Raw genomic sequence first — 24804 nt, 5'->3', positions numbered from 1 at the left:
GTACCGCAGCTCTGAGATACATCTTAAGTCCTATGGGGATGGTACTTGGTATAATGGTCTCGTCACAGTACACTGGGCCCCCTTCCGGCCAGCTCGCAATTGTCCCGATAAAAAGTGTAACCCAATATACCTAACAATAAGGAAAACTACATGGCATGAAGCAATTCTGGGGGGTGGGGGGGGGCATCTATGAGATACAAGTGAAACATTTGGGATCGAAATGAAAGCAAATGGGAAGGATTTCTTGGACTGTTGTTTTTGAATTAGCGTAGGACAGGGAAAACGGGTAGAATTAGTGGATAATAAGATACAACCTTTCACCCCTCCTGATGATCCTAAAGGTGTTGTGAGGGGATGAAGTTAGGCCTGTACAAACATGTTTCCCACTTTGTATGGAGACACAGGAACAAACCCTAATTAAAGAGGTCATAAAGATCAGAGTGGCCTCCGGAAAGGCCGAGATGGAAAGAATATGCCTAACGATGTCCTGCAGTGGGATGATGCCAAACGACCTTATGAGGCCAGAGATAAGCATTCTATCACGGACAAGGCCGGATAAGCAGGGGTGGTGGGATCAGTCTTAGGGAAGTGAATGATGTAAATGGGGGGGAACAATGAAATAAGAAAAAATATGTAGGGACCCAAATTATATAAATTTCGAGAGTTTATTGAATTTGGTGTGTTTTTGTCCCTGCCTTGTGGACATTACACCCACTTGCAATTGTAAAATAAAGGACACTGCTGATTCAGATTTTTGTCTTGGACTGCAATTATTGAAGTGAGTGAGCTTTGTTTCTCACAAAGGGATCACTCTGGGATATTTGGGACTGGGAGGGGGTCACTGCTCCACTGTTTGTGGATGGTGAGAGGTGAAGCAGATCAGTCCAGGGTTTGTGAATGGGGTGTGGGGTAATGGGAATCACTCAGGGTTTGGGACTGCACGCAGTGATCATTCCATTATTTAGGGATGTGAGAGTGGGGAAATCACTCTGGAATATGGAGAGATCTTGCAATCTCATGCTTGGTATCTTGGGGATCACTCCAGGATTTGAGGAATGGGTGGGGGGAGCTACCACTTCAGCATTTGGGAAATTATTTGGGGCATTGGGGACTATGGTGGGGTCTCTCTTGGATTTGGGGATTGGGAACTGTGCTGGAGTGAAGCCATTCTGGGATTTGGAGCCTTGCGTTGAGGGAGGGGAGAAATCACTGTATGATCTGGGGACTTTGTGGAGGAGGTTTGGAGAGAGGCGATATCATTCTGGGCTTTAATGTCTGGTGAGCAGATCACTCTCGGGTTTGAGAGGCATTGGGGAGGGAGGATCACTGATATTTGGGGACTCGCGGGTGGGTCATTCTGGGGTTTCGGAACTGGGGGACGCCTCACTGCAGGGTTTTTGGTGCAGGGGGTCACTACGGGGTTGCTAAACATCACCAATTTGATCAACGCCCTTTCCGACGCCTCACTCAACGTGGACGACCGAGTTGAACATTCCCACAACGTGTTGACGTACGTGCGTACGTAGGCAGCGGCGTGTTGACGTTGTTAGACGCTCCCTCCTGTTTCCCCCCCACCCTCACCCCCACCACACACCGGTGAGTATTGTTGTTGTGGCTTTTCTGTCGGCCTCTTCGTTCATCTCGGTTCGGTGGGTATTTCCGCCGCCACATCCTTCTGGGATGGCTGGGTTGTCAGTACGTTCCTGACTTTTTCTGCTTTTCAGCCCGAAGTTGCCCTCCGTCCCGATTTAAAGCATTAACACAGAGCCCGAGGGAAGAGGCCTCACCGGCCTGGGCTGTTTACCCAAGGGCTTGGGGAAAGAGAGAGAGAGAGAGAGACAGGGATGTTTGCCCCCGGGCGGGGAGGACGAGGGATATTTACTCGGACGCAGTGGTGGGGAGGAAGAAGGTGTACCGGCGGCGGCGGTGATTTTGAGGGATGTAGAGATGTGTTTATTGGGGGAGGGAGGGTGGAGGTGCTTGAGAGCTGTTTAATCTCGGAGGAAAGAGAAAAGACCGAGTGTTAACTCTAAAGGGAGGAGGGGAGGTAGAGGGTGGGGAATTAGAGATGTAATGGGAAGGAGGGGGGGGGGGGACAGAAACAATGATTGGCTGGAGAACCTCCCCCCCCAAGGGTCCGCGGATAACGTGTTTGGTCTAGTGTGGTGGAAGTGGGTAGCTGTTTACCCAGGAGGCAGGGACAATGTATTTTCTTGGATTGGGTCTTTGGGGTGGGGGGGTGATTGGCGGGTGGGTAGTGGCATCGTGTTTACCTTGGGGCCTGATTGAGGCTTGGTGAAAATTGAGACGAAAAAGATGTGATGGATTTCTGTTGAAATTAGGGGGTCTGTAGCAGTTGAAATGAAAAGTTATAAGGTTGGAGTTCAGAGATGTTCTACGCCAAAAGGCAAAGGGTTTGGCAATGACTTACAGGAAAGACATGCATAGAGAAGTCCACGACAGTGTTTTGGAGAAACAGTGCCTCATTTTTGGGATAATTTTGCAGCCTTTTCTACTCAGTATTGAGTTCACTTATTTCAGACAGTGAACTCTGTCCTTCCTTTTTAATGTTCTTTATCCCAATGTCTATCTTATTTCAGATTCTTGCTTACAGTTTGAGCTGACCTTGATTCTGCTATTTACCTGTGATTTGTTATTTCCTTACAATCATAAGAAATAGGAACACATTCAGACTATTTTTTCACTCAAGTCTGCTCCATATCATGGTTGATCTGTTTCAGACCGCAACTCCTCATTTGTATCGGCTCCTCATCGTAGCCCTCAACTCCCTGATAATTTTTTAAAAAATTGATCTTGTCTTTTAATATTTTTTGCATCTAGTGTCCACAACATTTGGATAGAGAATTCCACACATTCAGATCCTTTGGAGAAGAGATTACTTTTTGTCGCAGTTTTAAACAAGTGTTCATTTATTCTGTAACTGTGCCATCAAATTGCGATGTTTTCCACTGGTGAAAACATCTATCCTGTCAAACCATCTTGGAATCTTGAATATTTAATTCTTTAAAATCTTAATGAATAGAGGCCTGACCTTTTAGCTATTTTTATAAAGTCAACCTCTTCTTCCCAGGGATCAGCCTAATTGTTTCTTTTCAATTGCTTACAATATAATATTCATTGTTAAATACTGGAACCAAACTGTATACAGTATTCCAGGTGTCACTTGTAACAAGACTTGCGTATTTTTCATCACTACTGCCTAGTAACGTCAAAATTCCATTTGTCACCTTAATGACTTGCTGTGCTTGCAAGATGACATTTTGTGTTTCATATACAAAATTACCTAGATCCTACTATTTTGTACTGTTTTGGAGTTCATACCTATTAAATAGACTGCTTTGTGATTCTTCCTACCAAAGTGCGAAATCTCACACTTATTAAACTGTATATTCGTTGTGCCCACATCACAACATACCAATAGTAAATTTGGATACATTACACTACTCCTTTCTCCAGGTTATTAATATGGGTAGTAAATAAATTGTGGCTTGATGACTGATCCATGTCACTAACATCTTTCCAACCTGAAGAAGACCAGTTATTAACTCTACTTGTATTCTCAAAGAACCCCAGAAAATTTGTCAAACAGATTTCCCTTTCACAAAGCTATGTTGACTCTATTCAATTGTTTTCTAAGTATTCTGCTATTTCTTCCTTAATGCACCCTAGTGTTTTCTGAGTGATATATATTAAGCTAACTGCCCGATAATTTTCTATTTTGTACTTTCCTCTCTTAAATAGGGGCATTACTTTGATTTTCCAATGCTCTGGAACCCTCCTGAAGTCTAGTGAGTTCTGCAATATTTTGATCAACTACAGCCACTTTCTTTAAAACCCTTGGATGGAGGCCATCAGATCCTGGGAACTTGTCTGCCTTTTGTCCCATTAGTTTATCTGATACTTTGTCATGACAGAGACTTTGAAATATTTCCTCCCATTAGCACCTTGTTATCTGTTTGCTTTAGAATGTTTATAATGTCCTCCATCATGAAGACTGTTGTAAAACATACCTTTAAGTTATCTGCCAATTAGCAGTTCTGCACTTACATCCCCCCGGGTCCCATACTTTAGCTACACTTTCTTTTTAATCTACTGTGGAAACTCTTGGCTGTTTACTTTTACGTTTCTTGCCAATTTACTTGCATAATCAATTTTCTCCTTTCTCATCAAATTTGTGGTCATCTGATTCCTAAAGTAATTTTGTTGCCTAAAGCATTTCCAATCCTCTGGCCTATCACTAGTTTTTGGTGCTTTGTATGCCTTACTTTTTGAATGAACACACTCTTTGATCACCTTTAATAACCTCGATTGTTCATCATTCTTAAGTACCTTTTGATCGGAATTCATTTTTGCTGAGTGCAATAATGTATCTGCTAAAGTGTCTGCCACTGCTCATCTGCTGACTGTGCCACTCCCTTTTGGTTCCACTTCTCTTCAATTCCAAAGAAAAGTCACATTGGACTCTCTCTGTAGTTGCTGTCCGACCAGATGGGTTATTGCAGCACTTTATTTCTGGTAGTTATGTTTTATGCAAGAAGCAGTACGTCTGAAGATTATAACTCACCCTCGGTTGGTGCCAAAGGTTCAGATTTTGACTTTCACCTGGCAGGGTTACCATCAGCCATACTATCAAAATCTCATGCCACGCCGCCACAATCCAGAGCCCTATTACAACTGAGCACCTCAGACAAAGCCAATTTCTTCCTCTCAATAATGATTACCTATTGCAATGTTTAAATCCGAAAGCAAAACTTAGAGCGTTTGGAAAATGAATACATTACTTTATGTATTTATTCTGATAGCCTTGTGTGGAAAGTATTGACTCTTAAGAATTTTATTTCTCTTCATCTCATTTTCTCCAGTGCCTTTTATAAAATATTATTTTTACTCAATCTTTTCATGTTATGACACAGCTCTGGGTCAATTGGGACTTGAACATTCATGGGGATACAACTACTGCACACCATATTAAACTCTCAACTTCACTTTTAATTACATTATTCTGTTGTGATTTTTATTTCTTTTCTATGAAGTGAAAACTAATAGCGTGATAATTGAACACATTTATTCTTGATTGACCATTACAGCCTTGGCCACATTCTGCCTCCGACTGGACAACATTCCCCTTCACAACCTTACCGCCCCTATTTCGGCAGAGATCATTATACTCAGTTGTAAAGGTCACCCATTCAAACCATTCTGAAAAGATTGAACTTTGACAGCAGTTTCGTTTGCATTGTAAATGCTAGGAAGTGTTAATGATTATTTAATATGAATATAGTTAGACATTAATCTTTGCCATGTACGTTTTTAAGTCCTAGACAACTTGAACTTGATAAGTGTGAGGCTGTTGATTTTGAAAGAATGGCTCAGTTTGGAGGACAGAAGAATCCCCCATGGACCACCCAATTTTCTGCTGCTGTTACACAGCCAGGTCAGTCTTTCTCAGTACTGCTGTTTATTCTGTGTAATCATATCTCTCTCTTAAGCTGAGCAGTATGTGTTCAGTCCCAGACAGTGCACAATTGTCATCTGAGCACCAGGTCACCTTCAGAACCCAAAACAAATGTGGGCTGAAATTTTCAGGGCAGTGGCAGTGGTTTTCAAATTGCCACTGCACTCAACTTCCCCCAGTTGGACACTGCTGTGCATTTCTAGCAGGTCTACTGATCCCAGTTTTCTCAGTTGAGGTGAACAGGACACCGCCCCTTCTATGGCATTTGTTACACTACAAGAACTGTAGCAGTTCAAGAATACAGCTCACCACTGCCTTCTTGAGTATTTAGAGGAGGTCAGTGAATGCTGATCAAGCTAGCAATGGGCATATCCCACGAACAATTTAAAATAAACGCATATTTCAGAGGGTCCCAAAGAGTGGGGAAATTGACCTTACAAGTTGAAACAGAGGTCAGCATTTCAGGACCTCATGCACATCTTCAGTTATATGTCCTATCCCCTAATCGCAGATCAGAGGTTTTGACCTGTTGTGTGTATCTCGGGAATTGTGTCTGCTAACAAGCTTGTTAAAGAAAAGCACTAAATGCTGGAAGTTCTCAGTAAGTCTATCAGCGTCTGTGGAAAGAGAATAAGGGTGAAACATGTACTGTTTCCTATCCACAGGTGGTGCCTGACCAGGTGAGTATTTCCAGCATTTTCTTCTAATTCAAATTATCAACATCTGCAGTATATTGCTTTTAAATGATGCCTTCTTATTCACATGATCACACATGCTATTTCATCCTGATTCAGCTATGATCTTGGTAAAACTGCTGGACAAAGCCTTACCATTGCTGTCATGTATGAATTTATTGTCTCCATCAGGTGCCCTTGGTGTTCAGCCATCGCTGCTAGGTGCCTCTCCAGCTATGTATACCCAACAGCCAGCTCTGGCTGCGGCTGGCCTCACCACCCAAACACCTTCAGGCTATCAGCTTACCCAGTCAGCAGCCTTACAACAGCAGGCAGCAGCTGTTGCATTGCAGCAGGTATGCTTGACCACTCTCTTAGTGTCATGAACAGATATGCAGAGAGATCCTGTGCTCTCCTTTGATCAATGCAGTTTAGACATGATACAGTTATGTTGTTCTGTAATCCTATTGGTTAATCCAACTGATAAAATTTCAGCTGCCTAATTAACCAATGGGTATGAATTCTGGCATTTTTTAATCATGGATTTATTTTTAATACAGTGAATTGTATTGTAGATCAGAGGCGTACTGGCAAATGTAGCTTTAAAACCAATGTTTGTCATTGTGAATCAGGGAATCCAGGAGTGCATCTCAAAATCTGAATGTTTTAATGGTACCAGTGCTTGAAGAAAAGATTAAGAGTTTCTTCTCTGAATTAAAGATGCGCAGGTTAGAAGGATTTGCCATGCTAAATTGCCTATAGTGCCCACGGGTGTGGAGTTATGGGGATAGGGTGAGGGGATGGGTTTGGGTGGGGTCCTTTTCAGAGAACCGCTGCAGGCCAAATGACCTCTTTCTACGCTGGAGGAAGCCAGCCAAATGGCCTCATGTGCCATAACAATTCAGTGATTGTATAAATAATCGCGCAAGTAACGAATCTAATTACCAGCTTCACCTTGTTCGATGGATTAGATTAGATTAGATTACATTACAGTGTGGAAACAGGCCCTTCAGCCCAACAAGTCCACACCGACCCGCCGAAGCGCAACCCACCCATGCCCCTACATTTACCCCTTACCTAACACTACGGGCAATTTAGCATGGCCAATTCACCTGGCCTGCACATCTTTGGACTGTGGGAGGAAACCGGAGCACCCGGAGGAAACCCACGCATACATGGGGAGAACGTGCAAACTCCACGCAGTCAGTCGCCTGAGGCGGGAATTGAACCCGGGTCTCTGGCGCTGTGAGGCAGCAGTGCTCACCACCGTGCCGCCCACTAATTAGATTAGAAACTGTAGACATCACATGTTAGTATAGTCAGAAACTTACAGTATTTTTAGGTTGTTGTGTTGCTTATATAACTACATTGCAAGAGGGAGATGAGTAGATTACCCTTTCCAGAAGAAGGTGTACAAAGTTAAAAATCCCACAACATCAGGTTATAGTCCATCAGGTTTATTTGGAAGCACTAACTTTCAGAGCGCTACTCCTCCTCCATCAGGTGGGTGGTACAATTACTGCTGGCTGAGACTTCTTTTTGGTTATATTTTTATTTAGCTTATTTTTGGTTGGAATCACTAAAGTGAGCAGTGGTGGACGAAGGGTGAGAGAATTCTGGGAAGAATGAGCCATTGAGATGTAGTTAGGTAAATGTACTCATAAATCAAGGGGCACAGTGTAGCAGGAAGTGTGACATTACCTCCTAGTACATAATTTATAGGGAGAAAGTATGCTCACTGAAACTGTATTCTTCATTTTTTGTTTAAAGAAATAATCTCATGGGCTGCAGATAATTTAAATTATCAAACATATGCAGCTGCTCAGGTGAGCAACTCGCCTGCACACACCACAGAAAAATGACAGGGAACATTGCTGATGGTGGTGTCCTGTCACTGGAAGTGATGAGTGAGAGATATGAGGTGGTGAATTGAATAAGTGAATTGGAATTGTATGCTAAATCTCACAGTCGAGAGTGTGGTGCTGGAAAAGCACAACAGGTTAGGCAGCTTCAGAGGAGCAGGAGAATCAACGTTTCGGGCATAAGCCCTTCATCAGGAATGAGGCTTTTATGCTAAATCTCACGGTATTAAATGTTGAGATTTTACTGTAGGTTTACAATTAGTGAAAGCATTTCTGCCTTTATTGCCACATTATGTTAATTACTTCGGGATCTTGTGTAAAGTCTCAAATATTAGTGAAATGGGTTATATATAATGTCCTTGTTTCTGATCTATGTTTCTGCTCCATAATCTGTATTGCTGTATTTCTCACTTTTGTACTTGGTGACAATCACCAACATTACCATCTTTTCCTGTTGAGGTGCTTTGCTCTGCCTTTGGGGTCAGGTCCAATGCTGAGAGTGCTGAATTCCAGGAGTTTCATGACAAAGTGCTCACGGCAAGCTGAATTTGTATTTTTTAAACATTCACGAATGGGACGTGGACATTGCTGGCTTGCCACTACTTTTTATTGACTGTCCCTAGTTGCCCTTGAGAAGGTGGTGGTGAGCTACCTCCTTGAACTGCTGCAGTCCACACTTCTTGACTTCTGTTATTTGTGGAGTCTTTGGAGAAGGAATATTGGGACAAGAGAAGACCGTTTGGCTCCTTAAGTATGTTCTGCTATTTGGTGAGTTCATGGCTAGCCAACAGCCCAACCTGACATACCATTGACCTGTGCCCTTTAAAATCAAATTTTAAATGAATGTTGATCCATCATTAATTGCTAATTTCAGAAGAGTTGAAGTTTCGACCATTGTTTGTAGAAGTGTTTGTTAACTTCACCCCTGAAAGATTTGGCTTTTTGTTTAGATAATGCCTCTGAGTTCAAGACTTCCCAACCCAATCGTACAAACGTAGAAACATAGAAAATGGGATCAGGAGTAGGCCATTCAGCCCTTTGACCATGCTGCATATTTTTATATGGTCATGGCTTATCATCTTACTCTATATGCTGTTCACGCTTTTACTGCATGCCCTTTAAGCCCTTTTCTCCAAAAGCTACGTCTAAATCTTTGAAAATGTTCAATGTTTGATCTCAACTGTTGTTTTTGGCAGAGCTGACGACTCTCTGGGTGTAGAAATATTTACTCATCGTAGTCCTAAAACCTTAAGTTGGGACCCTAGTCCTGGACTCTGTAGTCATCGAGAACATACTTGCTGCCTTTACCCTGTCTCGTACTGTTAGAGCTTTATAGGTTTCTGAGATCACACCTCATTTTTTGAAATAACAGTAAATATAGTCCTGGCTGATTCAATTTCTCTTCATAGTCTACCCTGCTATCTCAGGAATCTGTCTGTGAAACCTTTGTAGCACACTTTCCATGTATGTAGGTTTGCTCGCTGAGCTGGAAGGTTCATTTTCAGACGTTTTGTCACCATACTAGGTAACATCTTCTGTGAGCCTCCACTGCTGATGATTCCTGCTTTTTATTTATATGTTTGGGTTTCTTTTGGGTTGTTGATGTCATTTCCTGTTCTTTTTCTCAGTGGGTGGTAGATTGGGTCGAAGTTAATGTGTTTGTTGATAGAGTTCTGGTTGGAATGCCATGCTTCTAGGAATTCTCGTGCTTGACTCTGTTTGGCTTGTCCTAGGATGGATGTGTTGTCCCAAATGAAGTGGTGACCTTCCTCATCTGAATGTAAGGATACTAGTGAGAGAGTGTCATGTTGTTTTGTGGTTAGTTGATGTTCATGTATCCTGGAGGCTAGTTTTCTGCCTGTTTGTCCAATGTAGTGTTTGTTACAGTTCTTGCACAGTATTTTGTAAATGACATTAGTTTTGCATGTTGTCTGTATAGGGTCTTTCAAGTTCATTAGCTGCTGTTTTATTGTGTTGTTGGGCTACCATGATGCCAGGGGATGTTGTGAAACTTGAAAGAGTTCAGAAAAGAATTACAAGGATGTTGCCTGAGGGATCATTTTGCTCAGAATAACTCTGTCAGGAGAGGTTTTCTTTGGCTTTAATTTCCTTGATCATTTCTGTGTGAAGAGACAGCAGCGAATAGAAATGATTCCATTGCTTTTTGATTTTCACAATGTTGTCAATTTGTTTTCCAGCAATACCAGCAGCCCCAGCAGACCATTTACAGTGTGCAGCAACAGGTTTGTGCCATTTTGCTTTTGAGAAAAGTTTGGCTGGAGTGAGTGGAGCAGATTGCCGTTATTAATGTTATACAGATTAATGTTATACAGATTGCCGTTATACAGATGTCCTTATTTACTGCGATTGACCTTGCTTTGCAATTAAGTTTTACCTGAGCATTCTTGTTGATTTAATAATTTGTGAAAATTGATAAACAGTTGTGAATTATAAATATTTTCTATTCATAAAGTGCTCATAAAATGTGTATGATATGATCTGTATCCCTCTATTCCCTGTCTGTTCATGTATTTGTCTAAATTCCTCTTAAATGTTGCTGAATTAACTGTTTCTACCATCTGCCCTGGCTGCATGTTCCCAGAACCTACTACCCTCTGTGTACAAAAAAAAGTCTTACACATCTCTTAAATTTTCCCTTTTAATCTTAAACCTACAGCCCTAATATTTGACGTTTCCAGCTATGAAAAACACTGACTATCCACCTTATCCATGATGTGGAGGTGCTGGTGTTGGACTGGGGTGGGCAAAGTATAAAAATCATATAACACTAAGTCATAGTCCAGCAGGTTTATTTGCAAGTACTCGCATTCGGGGCGCTGCTCCTTCATCAGGTAGCTGTGGAGTAGGATCATAAGACACAATTTATATCAAAACATCACAGTGTTATGCACCTGAAATGATATATTGAACAAACCTAGATTGCTGTTAAGTCTTTCATCTTTTCAGATGGGTTGCAGCATTCTGTTCATTAATACATAAATCCCAGAACTACCCTCAATCACATTCTTGCGATAACTTCAGGTTTTATTTGAAAAAAGGACATCTCAGCTCAGACAATGCATTAAAGTTTGGGATACAGGCAGACTCTAACCTCACACCTTTAGTACATTGTCTGAGCTGAGATGTCACTTTTCAAAGTAAACTGTTAAGTTATCTCAAGAATGTGACTTGAAAGAAGTTCTACAAGAGATCAGTGAGGTCCTCAATGTTTACCATGGAGACATGAACACTTCAGAATTAGCGAAAGGTAGTGGTCATATCTTGGGGGCCGTCCATATCGCAGTTATATGGTCCTGACCAGATATATCCACAAACGTGGCAAGAGGCTAGTGAAGAAATTGCAGGGGCCCTGGCTGATATATTTGCATTATCATTAGCCACGCATGAGGTCCCAGAAGACTGGAGAATAGCAAATGTTGTGCCCTTATTCAAGAAGGAACTGCAGACCAGTAAGGCTAATGTCTGTGGTAGGTAAGTTACTTGAGAAGATTCTGAGATAAAATATAAATGCATTTGGAAAGACAAGGAATGGACAGCATGGCTTTGTCTATGGGAAATCATGCTTCATAAATTTGTTTGAGTTCTTTGATAAAGTGACCAGGAAGGTTGATGAAGGTGGTAGACGTCTATACGGACTTTAGTAAGGCCTTTGATAAGTTTCAACATGGGAGGCTGCTCTGGAAAATTAGATTGGATGGAATCCAAGGGGAGGTGGCAAGCTGGACACTCAATTGGCTTCATGGTAGGAGGCAGAGGGTAATAGTGGGAGGATGCTTGTCAGACTGGAGGCCTGTGACTCGTGAAGTACCTCGGGTCAGTCCTGGGCCCGTTGCTGTTTGTTATTTATATCAATGATTTGGATGAGAATGTCCAAGGCATGGTTAGTAAATTTGCAGATGATGCTAAAATAGCAGTATCGTGGACAGTGAGGAAGGTTGTCAGAAACTTCAGCAGGACCTTGATCAGCTGGGAAATTGGGCCAAGAAATGGCAAATAGAGTTTAATATAGATAAGTGTGAGGTCTTGCATTTTGGAAAGTCAAATCAAGAAGGGAGTTTCTTGGTGAATGGTAGGGCCTTAAGGTGTATAGTGGAACAGAGGGACCTTGGAGTTCAGATTCACAGTTCTCTGAAGGTGGAGTCACAGGTAGACAGGGCAGTGAAGAAGGCTTTTGGCACACTGGTCATTGAGTATCAAAGTTGGGAGGTTATGTTGCAGTTATGTAGGATGTTGGTGAGGCTGCACTTGGAGTATTGTGTTCAGTTTTGGTTACCTTGCTTTTGGAAGACTGTTATTAAACCGGAAAGAGTGCAGAAGATATTTACAAGGTTGTTGCTGGGACTCAAAGGTCTGAGTTATAGGGAATGATTGGACAAGATTGGACTCTTTTTCTTTAGAGCGTAGGAGACCAAGAGGGGATCTTATAGAAGTGTATAAGATTATGAGAGGTTTGGATAGGGTGAATGCATTCAGTCTTTTTCCCAAGGTTGAGAATCAAGAACTAGAGGGTATCAGTTTAAGGTTAAAGGGGAAAGGTTAAAAGGGAAGCTGACAGACAACGTTTTTACACATAGGGTGGTGTGCATATGGGATGAGCTGCCAGTGGAAGTGGTTGAGGTGGGTAGATTAGATTAGATTACATTAGATTAGATTACATTACAGTGTGGAAACAGGCCCTTCGGCCCAACAAGTCCACACCGACCTGCCGAAGCACAACCCACCAATACCCTTACATTTACCCCTATTTACCCCTATACCTAACACTATTGGCAATTTAGCGTGGCCAATTCACTTGACCTGCACATCTTTGGACTATGGGAGAAAACCGGAGCACCCAGAGGAAACCCACGCAGACACTGGGAGAACGTGCAAACTCCACACAGTCAATCGCCTGAGGTGGGAATTGAACCCGGGTCTCTGGCGCTGTGAGGCAACTGTGCCACCGTGCCGCCCTACCATTTAAAAACGTTTTTGCGCACTTAGGTCTAGGTGCATCTTTTATTTTTAACAAAATTTATGCAGATCAATGAAGAGCTACCCTTTTTTCTACTCTTTCTTGGGATGAGGAAATATCTGCCGAGGCCAGCATCTATTGCCCAATCCTGATTGACCTCAAGAAAATAGTAATGAGCTGCTTTCTTGAATAACTGAAGTTCATGCTTTTGACCCAGCAGCAGTGAAGGAATGGTGATTATAGTTCCAGGACAGATGATTAGTGACGTGGAGAGAACCTTGCAAATCCTGGTGTTACCATAAATGTGCTGCCTCTTCAAGGTGGTGGAGGTTGCAGATTGGGAAAGTGCTGTTAAAGGACCCTTTGTGAGTTTTTATAGTGCACCTGCCACTGTGAATTGGTGAGGGAAGTCAATAGCACCACTTATAATCAAGCAGACTGCTTTGACCTTGATGATGCCAAATGTCTTGAGATTGTTGGATCTGTACTCATTACACAAATGGGTACATGAACAACATTTAAAAGGCATTTGGATAAATGCCTGGATAGGAAAGATGTAAAAGGATATGGGCCAAGTGCAGAAAAATGGGGTTAGCATGGATGGATGTTTTGGTCGGCATGTGCCAGTTTGGACCAAAAGGCCTGTTCCTGTGCAGTAGGACTGAATGACTCTAAGCAAAATATTCATATAATATCTTGGTCTCTGGTAAATCCCCCTTCAGTACTTGTTGTTTGCTTCCCTATTTGGGTTTTCAGTTCTCCTGTGAACTGTCTATAGTCAATCTCATCTTCAGCTTATTTTATCTTTTTTGTAATATAGGGACCTCTTGATTTTTATGCTCTATTTTTGTCTTTCTTGGGAATATATCTTGATTGTACCTGAATCAGCTCCTCTTAAACGATGTTGCATATTTGCACCTCAAATGACTGATCTCCCATCCACCGCCTCCAACCTCATAGTCCCACAACCCCACACCGCCTGTTTCTACCTCCTGCCCAAATTCCACAAACCTGACTGCCCCGGCCGACCCATTGTCTCAGCCTGCTCCTGCCCCACCGAACTCATCTCTGCATACCTCGACACTGTCCTGTCCCCCTTAGTCCAAGAACTCCCCACCTACTTTCGGGACACCACCCACGCCCTCCATCTGCTCCATGATTTTCACTTCCCCAATGCCTTATCTTCACGATGGACATCCAGTCCCAATACACTTCCATCCCCCATCATGAAGGCCTCCAAACCCTCTGCTTCTTCCTTTCCCGCCGACCCAACCAGTACCCTTCCATTGACACCCTCCTTCGACTGACTGAACTGGTCCTCACTCTTAACAACTTCTCCTTCCAATCCTCCCACTTGCTCCAAACCGCATGGGCCCCAGCTATGCCTGCCTCTTTGTTGGATATGTGGAACAGTCCATCTTCCGCAGCTACACTGGCACCACCCCCCACCTTTTGCTCCGCTACATCGATGATTGTATTGGCACTACCTCGGGCTCCCACGAGGAGGTTGAACAGTTCATCCACTTTACTAACACCTTCCACCCCGACCTCAAATTTACCTAGACTGTCTCAGACTCCTCCCTCCCCTTCCTAGACCCCTCCATTTCTATCTTGGGCGACCGACTCAACACAGACATTTACTACAAACCGACCGACTCCCACAGCTACCTAGATTACACCTCCTCCCACCCTGCCCCCTGTAAAAACGCCATCCCATATTCCCAATTCCTTCGCCTCTGCCGCATCTGCTCCCAGGAGGACCAATTCCAATACCGAACAACCCAGATGGCCTCCTTCTTCAAAGACCGCAATTTCTCCTCCGACGTGGTCGACGATGCTCTCCACCACATCTCCTCCACTTCCCGCACCTCTGCCCTTGAACCCCACCCCTCCAATCGCCACCAGGACAGAACCCCACTGGTCCTTAGCTTCCACCCCACCAACCTCTGGATATATCGTATCATCCTCCGTCATTTCCGCTACTTCCAAACAGACCCCACCACCAGGGATATATTTCACTCCCCACCCCTATCAGTGTTCTGGAGAGACCACTCCCTTCGCGACTCCCTCATCAGGTCCACACCCCCCACCAACTCAACCTCCACTCCTGGCACCTTCCCCTGCAACCACAAGAAGTGCAAAACTTGCGCCCACACCTCTCCTCCTCACCTCCCTCCAAGGCCCCAATGGATCCTTCTCCGTCGCAAATTCACCTGCACCTCCACACTCATCATTTACTGTATCCGATGCACCCGATGTGGTCTCCTTTACGTTGGGGAGACAGGCCGTCTACTTGCGGAACGTTTCAGGGAATACCTCTGGGACAGCCGCACCAACCAACCCAACCGTCCCGTTGCTGAACACTTTAACTCCCCCTGCCACTCTCCCAAGGGCATGCAGGTCCTTGGCCTCCTCCATCGCCAGACCCTGACTACATGACGCCTGGAGGAAGAGCGCCTCACCTTCCGCCTAGGAACCCTCCAACCACATGGGATGAATGTAGATTTCTCCAGCTTCCTCATTTCCCCTCCCCCCACCTTATCTCAGTCCCAACCCCCAGATTCAGCACGCCCTCTTGACCTGCAGTCGTCTTCCCGACCTCTCCGCCCCCACCCCCTCTCTGACCTATCACCCTCACCCTCACCTCCTTCAACCTATCGTATTCCCAGTGCCCCTCCCCCAAATTCCCTCCCCCTACCTTTTATCTCAGCCCACCTGGCACACCAGCCTCATTCCTGAAGAAGGACTTATGCCCGAAACGTCGATTCTCCTGCTCCTCGGATGCTGCCTGGCCTGCTTTGTTTTTCCAGCATCACATTTTTCAAGTCTGATGTGATTCAATCCATGCATGTAAAGGGAGTAATGTCTAGATATTTCCAGCGGTCCTTATTGTGAACAGGTCTTAAATGATTTTGGAATACAGATTCATAGCTCTTTGAAAATGGAGTTGTTGGGAGACATGGTAGTGAAGAAGGTATTGATGTGCTTGGTCATTGCATTGAGTACAGGAGTTGGGAGGTCATGTTGCAGCTGTACAGGACATTGGTACTTTTGGATTATTGTGTGCAGTTCTGGTCTCTTTGCTATAGGGACAATGTTGTGAAACTTGAAAGGATTCAGAAAAAATTTACAACGATGTTGCCAGGTTGAAGGATTTGAGCTACACATCGTTCTGCAGTAACGCCAGTTTCATTAACGCGACTAACAAATTGGTGGCACTTTCTAAAGCGTGAATGTTTTAAATGTGTGTTGGCTATAACATGATTGCATCACCAACACTTTAAGCGCTGTTTCTGAAGTGCAATTTTACTATACACAGGCTTGCACAAGAATGCAACCATCACATTATAGCAGAACTATCTGTAAAGGAAATGGCTGAATAAGCTGGACTATTTTCCCTAGAGCATCAGAGGCTGAAGGTTGACCTTATATAAAATTATGAGGGGCATGGATAGGGTGAATGGTCAAGGTCTTTTCCCCAGGGTGAGGGAGTCCAGAACTAGAGGGCATAAGTTGATAGTGAGAGGGGAAAAAAATTTTAGAAGGACCTAAGGGGCAACCTTTTCATGCAGAAAGTGGTGCGTGTATGGAATCACCTGCCAAGGGAAGTGATGGATGCTGATGCAACTACAAAATTTAAAAGGCATCTGAAAGGGTATATGATTAGGAAGAGTTTAGAGGGATATGCACTAAATGCTTACAAAAGGTCTCTATTAATTTAGGTATCGAGTAGGCATGGAAAAGTTGGACCAAAGGGTCTGGTCCCGATCTGTGCATGTCTTTGACTCTGATCAGTTGTAGGGTTATAGTATCTTTGGAGTACAGAAAGAAGCCCTTTTGTCTATTCTGTCAGCACTAGTCATTTCCTCTTCCCAGCACTTGGCCCATAGCCTTGTAATCCAGGTTTAAATTTTACATTTGAATGCTGTAAATTGGCAACAAAAACAGAAGTTGCTGGAAAAGGTCTGCAGATCTGGCAACATCTATGAAGAGAAATCAGAATTATCATTTTGGGTCTGGTGAGCCTTCCTCAGAACCTTAGGTCCAGTTGTGAAGAAGACTCACTGGACCTAACACATGAACTATGATTTCTCTTACAGATTTCTCAGCACGAGGGGACATAGCTTTAAATTGAGGAATGATGTCAGAGGCAGTTTCTTTACTCAGTAGTAGGGGCATGGAACGCACTGCCTACAACAGTAGTAAACTTGCCAATTTTAAGGGCATTTAAATGGTCGCTGGATAAACATATGGATGAAAATGGAATAGTGTAGGTTAGATGGCCTTCTGATTGGTTTCATAGGTTGGCGCAACATCGAAGGCCAAAGGGCCTGTACTGTGCTGTAATGTTCTATCTATTCTATGTAGGTGCTGCCAGACCTGCTGGGTTTCCTCAGCAACTTTTTGTTGTAAATTTTACTAGGTCTGCTGATACTTTGGCATTCACCTTTTTCTGGGTTTTAAGATATCTATATTTGGCCTGATTTCATTTAAAATTAGCTCAGCAGGGGGATGGGAACGTGAGGTGTAGTTGCATAGAACATAGACCATAGAACAATACAACACAGAACAGGCCCTTCGGCCCACGATGTTGTGCCGAACATTTGTCCTAGCTTAAGCACCCATCCATGTACCTATCCAATTGCCGCTTAAAGGTCACCAATGATTCTGACTCTGCCACTCCCACAGGCAGCGCATTCAATGCCCCCACCACTCTCTGGGTAAAGAACCTATCCCTGACATCCCCCCTATACCTTCCACCCTTCACCTTAAATTTATGTCCCCTTGAAACACTCTGTTGTACCCGGGGAAAAAGTCTCTGACTGTCTATTCTATCTATTCCCCTGATCATCTTATAAACCTCTATCAAGTCACCCCTCATCCTTCTCCGTTCCAATGAGAAAAAGCCTAGCACTCTCAACCTATCTTCGTACGACCTATTCTCCATTCCAGGCAATATCCTGGTAAATCTCCTCTGCAACCTCTCCAAAGCTTCCACATCCTTCCTAAAATGAGGCGACCAGAACTGCACACAGTACTCCAAATGTGGCCTTACCAAGGTCCTGTACAGCTGCAACATCACCTCACGACTCTTGAATTCAATCCCTCTGCTAATGAACGCTAATACACCATAGGCCTTCTTACAAGCTCTATCCACCTGAGTGGCAACTTTCAAAGATGTATGAACATAGACCCCAAGATCCCTTTCCTCCTCCACCTTACTAAGAACCCTACCGTTAACCCTGTATTCCACATTCTTATTTGTCTTTCCAAAATGGACAACCTCACACTTGACAGGGTTGAACTCCATCTGCCACTCCTCAGCCCAGCTCTGCATCATATCTAAGTGCCTTTGCAGGCGACAACAGCCCTCCTCACTATCCACAACTCCACCAATCTTCGTATCATCTGCAGTGCACAGAAGGATGAGAGTAGGGAGGACAGGGACAAGATTTCACGGTCACAGGAATGTGTTGGCTGACAGCAAGCTGGTTTACTTCAACGCCAGAAGTATCCGGAATAAGGTAGGTGAGCTTGCAGCATGGATAGGTACCTGGGACTTCGATATTGTGGCCATTTCGGAGACATGGATAGAGCAGGGTGAGGAATGGGTGTTGTAGGTTCCAGGGTTTAGTTCTTTCATTAAGAACAGGCAAGGCGATAAAAGAGGGGGAGGTGTGGCCTTGTTAGTCAAGGATAGTATAATGGTGGCTGAGAGAACTTTTGATGAGAACTCATCTACTGGGGTAGTGTGGGCTGAGGTTAGAAACAAGAGAGGAGAGGTCACACTGCTTGGAGTTTTTTATAGGCCTCCGCAGAGTTCCAGTGAGGTGGAAGAGAGGATAGGCAAAATTATTCTGGACAGGAGTGAAAGGAACAGGGTGGTCATTATGGGGGACTTTAACTATCTCAACATTGACTAGAAATGCTATAACTCTCGTACATCGGATGGATCAGTTTTTGTCCAATGTATGCAGGAGGGTTTCCTGACACTATGTCGAAGAGCCAACAAGAAGAGATGCCACACTTGATCTTGTGCTTGGTAATGAACCAGGCCAGTTGTTTGATTTAGTTGTGGGTGAGCACTTTGGAGAGAGTTACCATAATTTAGTTATGTTTAGTTTAGCAATGGAAAGGGGTAGGTACATGTCACAGATCAGGAGTTATCGATGGGGCAAGGGTAATTATAATCCGATTAGGCAAGAATTAGGATGCATAGAATGGGGTAGCAAAATGCAGGGGATGCAGACAATGGAAATGTGGAGCTAGTTTGAGGAACAGATATTGCGTGTCCTTGATAGGTATGTCCCTGTCAGGCAGGGAGGAAGTGATAAGGTAAGGGAACCGTGGTTTACTACAGAAATTGCATCTCTTGTTAATCGGAAGAAGGAGGCTTATGTGTTGACGAGACAAGATGGTTCAGATGAGGCAATGGAGAATTACAGATCAGCTAGGAAGGGTTTAAAGAGAGAGTTAAGAAGAGCAAAGAGAGGACCTGAGCAGTCTTTAGCAAATAGAATAAAGGAGAACCCTAAAGCTGCTTATAGGTATGTGAGGGATAAAAGGATGACTAGGGTGAATAAAACGATGAATAGGCCCAGTCAGTGACAGAAGTGGGAAGTTGAGTGTGGACCCTGTGGAGAGTGGAGAGAAAGCATTTCTCATCGGCTTTCACCCAGGAAAAGGAGAATATTGTAGAGGAGAAAAATGAAATATGAAATATTAGACTAGAAAGGATCGAGGTTAGTTACGAACAGGAAAGTAAACAAGACCCCTGAGCTGGATGGGATTTATCCGAGGATTCTTTGCGAAGCTAGGGGAGAGATAGCAGAACCTTTGGCTTTGATATTTGAGTCATCATTGTCTACACGTTTAGGACCTGAGGACTGGAGGATTGCAAATGTTGTGCCCTTGTTCAAGAAGGGCAGTAGAGATGACCCAGGTCATTATAGACCAGTGAGCCTTACTTCTGTTGTAGGAAAGATTTTGGGAAGGATTATAAGAGGTAAGATTTATAATCATCTAGCAAGCAACAATTTGATTTCAGATAGTTTCGTCAAGGGCAGGTCGTGTCTCACAAACCTCATTGAGTTTTTTGAGAAGGTGACCAAGCAAGCAGATGAGGGTAGGGCAGTTGACCTGGTATGCATGGACTTCAGTAAAGCCTTTGATAAGGTTCCACATAGTAGCTGTTGGAGAAAATACATGGGATTGAGGGTAATTTAGCAGTTTGGATTAGAAACTGGCTTTCTGAAAGAAGGCAGTGAGTGGTGGTTGATGAAAAATATTCAGCTTGGAGTCCGGCTACTAGTGGTGTGACACAAGGATCTGTTTTGGGACCACTGCTGTTTGTAATCTTTATAAGTGACTTAGACACAGGCATAGATGGATGGATTAGTAAATTTGCAGATGACACTAAAGACGGTGGAGTAGTGGACAGTTTGGAAGAAGGTTACAGGTTGCAGGGGCACTTGGATAAACTGCAGAATTGGGCTGAGAGGTGGCAAATGGAGTTCAATGTAGTTAAATGTGAGGCGATGCACTTTGGGAAGAATAACAGGAAGGTGGAGTACTGGGTCAATGGAAAGATTCTTGTAGTGTGGATGTGCAGGGGGATCTTGGAGTCCATGTACATAGATTCATGAAAGTTGCCAACCAGGTTGATAGCACTGTTAAGAAGGCATACGGTGTGTTAGATTTCATTGGTAGAGGGATTGAGTTCCGGTGTTGCAATATCATGCTGCAACTATACAAAACACTAGTGCGGCCACACTTGGGAATATCCTGTACAGTTCTGGTCACCATATTTCGGGAAGGATGCGGAAGCGTTGGAAAAGGTGCATAGGAAACTTACCATGATGTTGCTGACTGGAGGGAAGGTCTTACGATGAATGGCTGAGAGACTTGGGTCTGTTCTCATTGGAAAGAAGAAGGCTAAGAGGGGATTTGATAGAGACATACAAGATGATCAGAGAATTAGATAGGGTAGACAATGAAAGTCTTTTTTCAGGGGATGATGATGTCAGCTTGTACTTAGGGGTGTAATTACAAATTGAGGGGTGATAGATTAAAGACAGATGTCAGAGGCAGGCTCTTTACTCAGAGAGTGGTAAGGGCGTGGAATGCCCTATCTGCCAATGTAGTTAATTCAGCCACATTAGTGAGATTTAAACAATCCTTGGATAAGCACATGGATGATGATGGGATAGTATAAGGGGATGAGTTGAGAATAGTTCACAGGTCAGCGCAACATCGAGGGCCTGTTCTGTGCTGTATTGTTCTAGGTTGCATTGTGCACTTTGACTATCTGACTGGCTCCTGAACTCAGTCATGACCACTGAAGTGGAGTCAGTTCTGATAGGTGGTCAAGGGAGTACTGTATTTTCAGAGTCTGGAGGTTGATGTGAATGATTTAGAAGTCTTCAGCATTGAGGAATTTGAATGTAAACGTTAACTTTCTCCTTTTCTTCAGCTGCAGCAGCCTCCACAAGCTTTACTTCCCCAAGTAAGTTTTCAACTTATTTTTGTTACAGCTGAGCTTTGGGCTTTATTCCCAAGTGAAATTATTTTGTTCATAGCTTGTGTGATTTTGCAACCTTGCCTGTCTGATTTGTGCTTTATTTGAGTTCTGATAGAAATGGTGCCCATGGACTACAGCTGATACAGTAATAATTTCTCCTCCTTTATATGTTCCTCATGATTTGACATACTACAAAATGTATATCACTCTGCAGAAATAATCTCGTGATTGTATTGTTGATAATTAATGATGCAATTAATCAATAATCAATAATAAGTTTATTGATAATGTTAAAGAATTTGAGCCTCAAATTCTTATCCTGCAAATGTGAGCTTCTTTGGTTTCAACCTCCTTTTTTCAGGAATGTAGAAATTTTAAATCAAAATGCTGTATTGATAAATCCATGGGATGTGTCATCATTTTTTAATTTATTGCTTTTTGTTTTGTAGTCTTTGTTTAATGTGCAGCACTTTCCCCTTTTTGTAGGTAGAGCAGGGAAAGATTCCCAAGTTTCTTACTGACTAATGTTCCCACTGTCCAATTCAAGTACTTGCTTGACAGTAAGGATTGACAGGCTATTGAGCAATGGGAGGATTCATGCCCAACTCTGAACCTGTCTAGGCCCAACCACTACATGCCTACACATTACAGCCAGAGCGCCAGTATTCCCAGGCTGACTGTATTTTTGCTTGTTAACCGAGTATTGTCTATTGCTGAGGTATTACTGCTGAACTGGCACAGACTAGTGGTCAAAAGTTTTACCATCCAAACTGGACAACTGTTGTATGCTGTGAAGTGTAATTACCTAATGAGCCCTAAGGTATTTGCAAGTGCAAGTTACTTTGCAAGGCGAATAATTGTCACAAGTAATATATCAATCCCACTTGCGTGCAAATTGGTTCATTCAGTATGCAACCTTTTCCTTGATGACAACTGCTCTGAATGTTAAACAGTATTTGTCATAACTTGTGGAGTTATGCGCAGAGCATGATGTTCTTTGAACATTAAATTTTACAAAAACATTTCTGTTGGTTTGAGTCTATAACTGTGACCACTTATTCCATGTACTTGTTTTATTTTCAGCCAGCAGTGGCTTTACCCACAAGTCTCAATGCCCCACAGACAACAGCTCAAATCACCGTGTCTTACCCAACACCGCGGGCTACACAACAGCAGACCCAACCTCAGAAGCAACGGGTCTTCACTGGAGTAGTAACTAAGCTTCACGACACATTTGGTTTTGTGGATGAAGACGTCTTCTTTCAGCTGAGGTTTGTGTTTAATGTTTAACCTGACAAATTAGAAACTTGAGGAAGTCATTTAGTCGTTTAAACCTGATCCACTGGTCAATTAGATCATAATTTATTTATATCCTAACTCCATTTGGTTTGGTTCTGTAACCCTTAATGCCCTTATCAAAGGAAAATGTGAATTTCAATTTCAAAATATTCAGTTGACTGTCAGTTTCATCACCTCTTCAAGAGAAACAGTTCTAGATTTCCACTCGTGTTTGTGTGAAGAATGGCTTCCTGGCGTTATCTGAGAGTAACCTTACTCTAACTTTAAATTTGCATTCCTTTGTTCACTATGCACTTCACACCAAACACCACGAGAAGAAATGATTTCTGTCCACCTATCCTGTTGAATCCTTTATCTTAAGTACTACATTAAGATCAGGCCTTAGTTTTCTATTTTTAGGGAATGCAAGATTATTTGATGTAAACTAGTCTCATAATGTAACACTGTTCCCCAGATCTGCACCACAGCCCTGCCAAAATCAGTGTATTTTTGAAGTGGAGACACCACTCCAACTGGGAGATCACATCTTTATATAATAGTGATATCACTTCCTTTATGATGAAGCCAAGTATTGCATTAGACCTCTTAATTAATGTGTATGCTATACTGTCTTTGTTCAGTTTCTTGTAGTTTCACCTTTGGGAGTTTCTGCTGAGGATCAGGGGAGAAGACACTGACATTCAACAATTGATAGAGATAAATAATTCTTAACAATAACGCATGGGATCAAAGCTCTGTATTTTCACCAATTCTAATCATCAGTTGGAATGAACGCTTTAATAACCAAATCTTGAATGAGGGCAAAGATGAAGCTAAAGCTTTTGCAACTGTCTCCAGTCAGGTGTGCCATGTGAATGAACTAATTCGCCTTCCTCTTGGGATCACAGCATCACAGTTACCCGTCTTCAGCAAATTCAAGTCCATGTGATTATCACAAAATAACTAAGGGCCTTGGTTCGCAATCATTATAGACCCTGACAACATCCTGCTCTATTACTGAAGACATGTGTTGTGCAAGTAGCTGACCCAGGAAGGTTCCAGTTCGTCTACGTTATGCTTCTGTCCAGTTATGTTCTGTCCACTAAAAATAGGATAGATTTGATCCAGTCAATGAAATCCAAAATTAAGTAAATCCAGTTCAGTCTATTGTAAATTATTGGAGTCACAGTGAGTGTGACTGATGCTATAAAGAAACACTTTTGGAGGAATAAGCAGCTTGAGATGCTGAGTTTAGGTTCTACTCGGACCACTTGGCTTCTGATCTTGTTACAGCCTTGGTCTAAATATGGACAAAAGAGCTTGAGTCCAAATGTAGGATGGGAGAGACTGCCTAGACAACAAAGTAGCACTGGACCAAGTTATGGCATTTTTAAAATTTATTCATGGGATGTGGGCATCACTGCTTGGACTAATGTATATTGCCCATCCCTAGTTACCCACGGGAATGTGGGCGTAAGCTGTCTTGAACCACTGCAGTCCATTTGCTATAGGTAGAACCGCAAGCAACACTGAAGGAACAGATATGTTTTGATGTCATCGCAGTCAGTCGGTTGCAAAGAAACTTGCAGTAGAGGTGTTTCCATGTATGTGCTGCCCCTGTCCTTCAGGATTGATGTTTGGTTTGATAGGGGCTAAAGAACCTTGATGAATTTGTGCAATGCATCATGTAGATTGTATACACTACTACGGAGCATTAGTGTTGGAGAGAGTGGATTGTTCGTGGATGCGGTGCCAGTCAAGTGGGCTGCTGTCACCTGGATGGTGTCAAGCACAAGACTTCAGTACTATTGTTGGAGTGTTGTCAGCGCCCATAACCTTTGCAGTAGTAATTAGTGCCTTCAACTGTTTCTTTATATCACATGGAGTGAATTGAATTGGTCAAAAACTCGCACATATGACTGTAAGGACAGAGATGGATCATTCACTCAACACTTGTGGGTGAAGATTGGTGCAAGTCCTTCACCTTGATGTGCTGGGTGTGAATATTTGTGGAGCCA

General features: G+C 43.1%; 1 protein-coding gene across 3 annotated transcripts in view; it reads left to right on the top strand.

Annotated features, from left to right (window-relative positions):
• Positions 1-1616: 1616 nt before the first annotated feature.
• Positions 1617-24804, top strand: part of ccar1 (cell division cycle and apoptosis regulator 1) — a 151592-nt gene continuing 128404 nt past the window's right edge. Inside the window, exons 1-6 of one of the 3 annotated variants that reach the window (XM_043683130.2) lie at positions 1617-1695; positions 5337-5455; positions 6343-6506; positions 10211-10255; positions 21461-21493; positions 22592-22779. In XM_043683130.2, coding sequence (XP_043539065.1) covers positions 5386-5455; positions 6343-6506; positions 10211-10255; positions 21461-21493; positions 22592-22779 — 500 coding nt within the window. In that variant the 5' untranslated portion in view covers positions 1617-1695; positions 5337-5385. Of the gene's footprint in view, positions 1696-5336; positions 5456-6141; positions 6157-6342; positions 6507-10210; positions 10256-21460; positions 21494-22591; positions 22780-24804 lie in introns of those variants that run through there. The other 2 variants (XM_043683133.2, XR_015760974.1) reach the window with 2 other exon arrangements.

Source organism: Chiloscyllium plagiosum, unplaced genomic scaffold (assembly GCF_037043375.1).
Source record: "Chiloscyllium plagiosum isolate Xiang-an unplaced genomic scaffold, Cpla_swu_hap1 HiC_scaffold_22, whole genome shotgun sequence".
NCBI classification, from domain to species: Eukaryota; Metazoa; Chordata; class Chondrichthyes; order Orectolobiformes; family Hemiscylliidae; genus Chiloscyllium; species Chiloscyllium plagiosum.
This window is presented reverse-complemented; position numbering and strand designations above follow the sequence as displayed.